Here is an 8,560-nt window from a genome sequence, read left to right on the forward strand (position 1 = left end):
AAACACCATTTTGCATCGTCTCATTCTCTTTAAAGTCACTTTAAGCACCTTCATAACACCATTTTTGCATCGTCTCATTCTCTTTAAAGTCACTTTAAGCACCTTCTAAACCTCATTTTGCATCGTCTCATTCTCTTTAAAGTCACTTTAAGCACCTTCTAAACACCATTTTGCATCGTCTCATTCTCTTTAAAGTCACCTTAAGCACCTTCTAAACACCATTTTGCATCGTCTCATTCTCTTTAAAGTCACTTTAAGCACCTTCTAAACCTCATTTTGCATCGTCTCATTCTCTTTAAAGTCACCTTAAGCACCTTCTAAACACCATTATGCATCGTCTCATTCTCTTTAAAGTCACTTTAAGCACCTTCTAAACCTCATTTTGCATCGTCTCATTCTCTTTAAAGTCACTTTAAGCACCTTCTAAACCTCATTTTGCATCGTCTCATTCTCTTTAAAGTCACCTTAAGCACCTTCTAAACCTCATTTTGCATCGTCTCATTCTCTTTAAAGTCACTTTAAGCACCTTCTAAACACCATTTTGCATCGTCTCATTCTCTTTAAAGTCACTTTAAGCACCTTCTAAACACCATTTTGCATCGTCTCATTCTCTTTAAAGTCACTTTAAGCACCTTCTAAACCTCATTTTGCATCGTCTCATTCTCTTTAAAGTCACCTTAAGCACCTTCTAAACCTCATTTTGCATCGTCTCATTCTCTTTAAAGTCACTTTAAGCACCTTCTAAACACCATTTTGCATCGTCTCATTCTCTTTAAAGTCACTTTAAGCACCTTCTAAACCTCATTTTGCATCGTCTCATTCTCTTTAAAGTCACTTTAAGCACCTTCTAAACACCATTTTGCATCGTCTCATTCTCTTTAAAGTCACTTTAAGCACCCTTTAAAGTCACTTTAAGCACTAAAGTCACCTTAAGCACCTTCTAAACACCATTTTGCATCGTCTCATTCTCTTTAAAGTCACCTTAAGCACCTTCTAAACACCATTTTGCATCGTCTCATTCTCTTTAAAGTCACTTTAAGCACCTTCTAAACCTCATTTTGCATCGTCTCATTCTCTTTAAAGTCACCTTAAGCACCTTCTAAACACCATTTTGCATCGTCTCATTCTCTTTAAAGTCACCTTAAGCACCTTCTAAACACCATTTTGCATCGTCTCATTCTCTTTAAAGTCACTTTAAGCACCTTCTAAACCTCATTTTGCATCGTCTCATTCTCTTTAAAGTCACTTTAAGCACCTTCTAAACCTCATTTTGCATCGTCTCATTCTAATCTCTTTAAAGTCACCTTAAGCACCTTCTAAACACCATTTTGCATCGTCTCATTCTCTTTAAAGTCACTTTAAGCACCTTCTAAACCTCATTTTGCATCGTCTCATTCTCTTTAAAGTCACTTTAAGCACCTTCTAAACCTCATTTTGCATCGTCTCATTCTCTTTAAAGTCACCTTAAGCACCTTCTAAACACCATTTTGCATCGTCTCATTCTCTTTAAAGTCACCTTAAGCACCTTCTAAACACCATTTTGCATCGTCTCATTCTCTTTAAAGTCACTTTAAGCACCTTCTAAACCTCATTTTGCATCGTCTCATTCTCTTTAAAGTCACTTTAAGCACCTTCTAAACACCATTTTGCATCGTCTCATTCTCTTTAAAGTCACTTTAAGCACCTTCTAAACCTCATTTTGCATCGTCTCATTCTCTTTAAAGTCACCTTAAGCACCTTCTAAACACCATTTTGCATCGTCTCATTCTCTTTAAAGTCACTTTAAGCACCTTCTAAACCTCATTTTGCATCGTCTCATTCTCTTTAAAGTCACTGTTCGACCAACTACTATCATTTGGTCGAAAGGGCGAATTAGTGCGTTCTCATTGAATCGCCATCTCCAACTGACACTCACTACGTATGAAATCGCCCTTTTATACCCGGATCAACCGCGCTTTTTATTACCCGCGAATTAATCACCGCCCGCGACTATAAAAGGAGTGGATTTCCGCGAAATCGGTCTCTTGCACCTGAACCACCAACCTAGAAGGAAGGAAGACCACCTGAACCACCAACCTAGAAGGAAGGAAGACCATAGCAACCAGCAGACCCTAAGCAACAGTTCTTTTCAGAACTAAACATTCGTTTACCCGAATCACGTCGCCACCTGTGATTCGGCTTTTGCGACACGTGCAGCATCCTTGCAAGCAGCAACGGGAGCAGAGCGGGACCCACCGTAAGTAAGCGAGTGAGAGAGAGAAGCGTAACCAGCGAGGGGAAAGTCCTTCACCGCTCCAAGGAAGACGTTGGAGGGAGCTTCTTCCTAGCATCCTGTGGTGCCGCAACCGACCACGGAGGGCGCTGCTGTACCAGCTATATCCTACAACGGGCCGACACGAAGAAGTAGCAGAAGAAGCAGAAGAAGAAAAAGAAGGAGAAGTGAAGAAGAAGTGAAGAAAAAGTGAAGAACAAGAAGAAGAAGAAGAGGAAAAATAAAAACACAACGTAGGGGCGCACCAAGAGTCCGTACCCTGACGGAACATTTGGTGCCGTGACCAGGATACCCGATACCAACCAGAGCCACTCAAACGCCGACCCGCTTCCGTTATCGTTCCAACCTGAACCTGTTTCCGAGTTGATCCGGACCGTGATCTTCTCACCACCGGAACGATAGCACCTGTGAAACATCCTGTCCAGTGAGTGACTCATCCCAGCAAACCTTCCAAAAGGTGCAGAGAGCAGTAAAAAGCATGGCACCAACCCAGCGTGCCCGAGAGTTGAAGCGGCAGAATGCCCTCGACTATATAGAGAGAACCCGTGCCTTCGTCACCAACTACAACGAAGAGCAACAGCATCTAGTCGAACCGAGACTAGACCGTTTGGAGAAAACCTGGCTGGTTTTTGAAACAGCGCAAGATGCCTTGGAGGAGCTATCAGAAACTCCTGAGCAAGATGCCGAGAACCGCAAGCTTCGAGGATCAGCTGAGGAGCTATACCTACAGCTGATAGCCGAACTACAGCTATTGTTGCCTATAGCCCCCAAAAAAGAAGTCAAGGATGAAACTTCAAATCCACGTATAAAGCTTCCTACCATTTCCTTGCCGGAATTCACCGGAAACTATAGCGACTGGATCACATACCATGACACCTTCTTGTCTATGATCCACCAGTCGGCTGATATTTCCGAAGTGCAAAAATTCCACTACCTGAGGGCGTCTTTAAAAGGCGAACCGGTTAGCCTTATTCAACCGATAGCGCTTACCGCAGCCAATTATAAGGTAGCCTGGAATACTTTGTTGGGACGCTACTCCAACAAACCTCTGTTGAAAAAGAAGCACGTAAGAGAGCTGCTTACTTTCCCAAAAATGCCGAACAGCAGTGTAGAGGCGATACAAACCACCGTGGACGCTTTCCAGCGTCACACCCAACTTCTTGAACAATTGGGAGAAAATGTGCAACAGAACTGCTCCATGTTCCTAGTTGAGCTCCTAGGATCCAAGCTGGATGAAGCTTCGTTAGCCGCATGGGAAGAAGCACAAGGCGACCGCGAACCTACATTTGCAGGCATGCTTGTCTTTCTGCAACGCCGAGCCCGTGTGCTAGAAACGATCGCCATGTCTAAAGGTTCAGATCCAAAGCCTAGTAAAAGACCCACACTACCAAAGATGAGTGCACATCCTGCTGTGTCCGCTACAAAGGAACCACCAAAATGCCCTGTATGTAAAAACCAGAACCATCAGCTAATTCGTTGTCCGCGCTTTGCCAACCTTAACTCGATCGCCCGGAACGAAATCATTAAGGAAAACAAACTGTGCTTTAACTGTTTCGGAGCTGCTCACTATACCCGTGATTGCACATCAAAGTACAGCTGCCGGCAGTGCGGAAAAAGGCATCACTCTATGCTACATCCCGACAGTGAAGCAAATCCATCTTCCGAAAGTGTATCAACGACAATGATGGCCACCGCTGCGCAAGGAAGTATTACCAAAAATATTCTTCTATCTACAGTGGTAATTCAAATACGAGATGCGTATGGCCAACCTCACATGGCAAGAGCATTGTTGGACAATGGCTCCCAACCGAATGCCATCAGTGAACGGTTGTGTCAACTACTGCGGCTTCCAAGGCAAAAAACGAATATTGCCATTACCGGCATTGATAAAACCACTACAACTGCCAAACATCTGGTTACTGCTGAAATCCAGTCCCGCACAACTAACTACAAGCGCAGTATAACTTTCCTGGTACTTAGGAAAGTAGCCAGTGAAACACCAACTACCACCATCCCAATTCACCATTGGCACATACCACCAGGCTATGCTCTCGCGGACCCAGAGTTTAGCAAATCCGGCCAGATCGACATCATTATTGGCGCGGAGCATTTCTACTCCCTGTTAATGGAAGGACGCCATCCTCTTCCGGAAGTAGGAAATGTGTTAGTGGAAAGTGTCTTCGGCTGGATTGTAACAGGATCAATGCCGAATATTAATCCACCGGTGACTGTTAGATGTCACACCGCAGCTTTCGCTCCTACCGTCGATGAGCTGCTACCACGATTTTGGGACATCGAAGAACTGCAAGACAACGCACTAACCAACGAAGAAAACAAATGCGAAAGGTATTACCAGCAGACCATCTCCCGTGACCCATCGGGTCGATACATCCGTATGCCGAAACATTCTGAACAACTCTTAGGTGAATCCAAGCCAACTATTATTCGGCGTTTCCATCCGCTCGAAAAACGTTTACCACAAAATCCTGAGATTCAGAGTGCAACCCACGCTTCCTGCTTGCATCACGTATCCGGAAAGCAAAACCCTGCTGATGTACTATCCTGTAGAATTCCCGCCGACATATTGGTCCATAGCGAAGTATGGAAATATGGTCCATCATGGCCTCGAGAAGAAAAATCGTCGTGGCCTATCTCATCTCCTGCTTGTTCCAATCTAACTGACGAAGAGTTAGAAGTGAAAAAGGACGTCGTATTACTTATGCAGACAACGCAGCCAAATGACATCTTCACCAGATACTCCTCATACCAGACTCTGCTGAGAGTAATCGGATTTTGCTTCCGCTTCTTCAACAACGCTCACAGTCGAACCAACCAGAATAGCGCTTACCTACACGTGGATGAACTGCAACGAGCAAAAATTGCACTAGTGAAGCTAGTCCAAACCGAATGCTTTGCCAAGGAGAGTACTCAACTTCAGAAAAACAAACTAGTCAGCAGAACTTCGTCACTCCGATTGCTGAATCCATTCCTAGACGATGATGGGGTAATACGAGTTGGTGGTCGACTACGCCGCTCCGACATTCCATATGGAGAAAAACACCAGCTTGTTATTCCGGGATTTCATCCATTCACTCGTCTATTAATCCTGTATCACCACATGTACCTCAAGCCAACACACCGCAAAGCAGCATCCCGCAAATGTAACATTTGTGTTTTCGTTTGCATGAGTACTAAGGCAGTGCACCTAGAGCTAGTCTCCGACCTTAGTACCCAAGCGTTTCTAATGGCCTTGGATCGCTTCATTTGGAGAAAAAATAAACCTCAGCACATTTACTCGGATAATGGCACAAATTTCATCGGTGCCAAGAATGAGCTGCACAACATCTACAAAATGCTGAAAGACGACAACGATGAAATCGCAAAGCACCTTACCAAAGAAGGCATCCAATGGCACCTCATACCACCGCGTGCACCAAACTTCGGAGGATTGTGGGAGGCAGCAGTCAAAGTTGCGAAGACTCACCTAGTTCGACAACTCGGTTCTTCGTTGCTATCGTACGAAGAACTATCGACTGTTCTTACCAAAGTGGAGGGTTGTATGAACTCTCGTCCGCTGATGCCTCTATCCGACGATCCCAACGACCTTTCGGTGCTCACTCCAGCACATTTCCTGGTGAAAGGATCACTACAACCTCTACCTGAACCTGACCTGCAGCAAGTACCAACCAACCGGCTAAACCAGTATCAAAGGCTGCAAAGATACTCGCAGGATATCTGGCATCGTTGGAGGAACAAGTATCTCAAAACCCTGAACATCCAACATCACGCCAATAGACAAGCTCGCCAAATAGCAGAAGGTGAAATTGTTATAATGAAGGATGACCAGCTTCCTCCTGCGAGATGGCCACTCGCCCGTGTGATCTCGCTGTACCCTGGACCGGATGGCGTTGTTTGAGTAGCCACTCTGAAAACACCAACGGGGGGATCACAAAGAGGCAGTATGCAAAATCTGCCCACTTGAATGCGTCTAATTTCGAAAAATTGGATTTTTCAAGGGGGGCCGGTATGTTCGACCAACTACTATCATTTGGTCGAAAGGGCGAATTAGTGCGTTCTCATTGAATCGCCATCTCCAACTGACACTCACTACGTATGAAATCGCCCTTTTATACCCGGATCAACCGCGCTTTTTATTACCCGCGAATTAATCACCGCCCGCGACTATAAAAGGAGTGGATTTCCGCGAAATCGGTCTCTTGCACCTGAACCACCAACCTAGAAGGAAGGAAGACCACCTGAACCACCAACCTAGAAGGAAGGAAGACCATAGCAACCAGCAGACCCTAAGCAACAGTTCTTTTCAGAACTAAACATTCGTTTACCCGAATCACGTCGCCACCTGTGATTCGGCTTTTGCGACACGTGCAGCATCCTTGCAAGCAGCAACGGGAGCAGAGCGGGACCCACCGTAAGTAAGCGAGTGAGAGAGAGAAGCGTAACCAGCGAGGGGAAAGTCCTTCACCGCTCCAAGGAAGACGTTGGAGGGAGCTTCTTCCTAGCATCCTGTGGTGCCGCAACCGACCACGGAGGGCGCTGCTGTACCAGCTATATCCTACAACGGGCCGACACGAAGAAGTAGCAGAAGAAGCGAAAGAAGAAAAAGAAGGAGAAGTGAAGAAGAAGTGAAGAAAAAGTGAAGAACAAGAAGAAGAAGAAGAGGAAAAATAAAAACACAACGTAGGGGCGCACCAAGAGTCCGTACCCTGACGGAACAGTCACTTTAAGCACCTTCTAAACCTCATTTTGCATCGTCTCATTCTCTTTAAAGTCACCTTAAGCACCTTCTAAACACCATTTTGCATCGTCTCATTCTCTTTAAAGTCACTTTAAGCACCTTCTAAACACCATTTTGCATCGTCTCATTCTCTTTAAAGTCACCTTAAGCACCTTCTAAACACCATTTTGCATCGTCTCATTCTCTTTCAAGTCACTTTAAGCACCTTCTAAACCTCATTTTGCATCGTCTCATTCTCTTTAAAGTCACCTTAAGCACCTTCTAAACACCATTTTGCATCGTCTCATTCTCTTTAAAGTCACCTTAAGCACCTTCTAAACACCATTTTGCATCGTCTCATTCTCTTTAAAGTCACTTTAAGCACCTTCTAAACCTCATTTTGCATCGTCTCATTCTCTTTAAAGTCACCTTAAGCACCTTCTAAACCTCATTTTGCATCGTCTCATTCTCTTTAAAGTCACTTTAAGCACCTTCTAAACCTCATTTTGCATCGTCTCATTCTCTTTAAAGTCACCTTAAGCACCTTCTAAACACCATTTTGCATCGTCTCATTCTCTTTAAAGTCACTTTAAGCACCTTCTAAACACCATTTTGCATCGTCTCATTCTCTTTAAAGTCACTTTAAGCACCTTCTAAACACCATTTTGCATCGTCTCATTCTCTTTAAAGTCACTTTAAGCACCTTCTAAACCTCATTTTGCATCGTCTCATTCTCTTTAAAGTCACTTTAAGCACCTTCTAAACCTCATTTTGCATCGTCTCATTCTCTTTAAAGTCACTTTAAGCAGCTTCTAAACACCATTTTGCATCGTCTCATTCTCTTTAAAGTCACCTTAAGCACCTTCTAAACACCATTTTGCATCGTCTCATTCTCTTTAAAGTCACTTTAAGCACCTTCTAAACCTAATTTTGCATCGTCTCATTCTCTTTAAAGTCACTTTAAGCACCTTCTAAACACCATTTTGCATCGTCTCATTCTCTTTAAAGTCACTTTAAGCACCTTCTAAACACCATTTTGCATCGTCTCATTCTCTTTAAAGTCACTTTAAGCACCTTCTAAACCTCATTTTGCATCGTCTCATTCTCTTTAAAGTCACCTTAAGCACCTTCTAAACACCATTTTGCATCGTCTCATTCTCTTTAAAGTCACCTTAAGCACCTTCTAAACACCATTTTGCATCGTCTCATTCTCTTTAAAGTCACTTTAAGCACCTTCTAAACCTCATTTTGCATCGTCTCATTCTCTTTAAAGTCACCTTAAGCACCTTCTAAACCTCATTTTGCATCGTCTCATTCTCTTTAAAGTCACTTTAAGCACCTTCTAAACACCATTTTGCATCGTCTCATTCTCTTTAAAGTCACTTTAAGCACCTTCTAAACACCATTTTGCATCGTCTCATTCTCTTTAAAGTCACTTTAAGCACCTTCTAAACCTCATTTTGCATCGTCTCATTCTCTTTAAAGTCACTTTAAGCACCTTCTAAACCTCATTTTGCATCGTCTCATTCTCTTTAAAGTCACCTTAAGCACCT

At 43.7% G+C, this 8,560-nt stretch overlaps 1 protein-coding gene across 1 annotated transcript; it reads left to right on the forward strand.

Annotated features, from left to right (window-relative positions):
• Positions 1-2,750: 2,750 nt before the first annotated feature.
• On the forward strand, positions 2,751-6,188 carry LOC131292811 (uncharacterized). The gene has a single exon (XM_058320894.1). The coding sequence runs from the start codon at positions 2,751-2,753 to the stop codon at positions 6,186-6,188; it is 3,438 nt and encodes a 1,145-aa protein (XP_058176877.1).
• The last annotated feature ends 2,372 nt before the right edge of the window (positions 6,189-8,560 follow it).

The sequence above is a fragment of the Anopheles ziemanni genome, unplaced genomic scaffold (genome assembly GCF_943734765.1).
Source record: "Anopheles ziemanni unplaced genomic scaffold, idAnoZiCoDA_A2_x.2 U_79, whole genome shotgun sequence".
NCBI lineage: Eukaryota > Metazoa > Arthropoda > Insecta > Diptera > Culicidae > Anopheles > Anopheles ziemanni.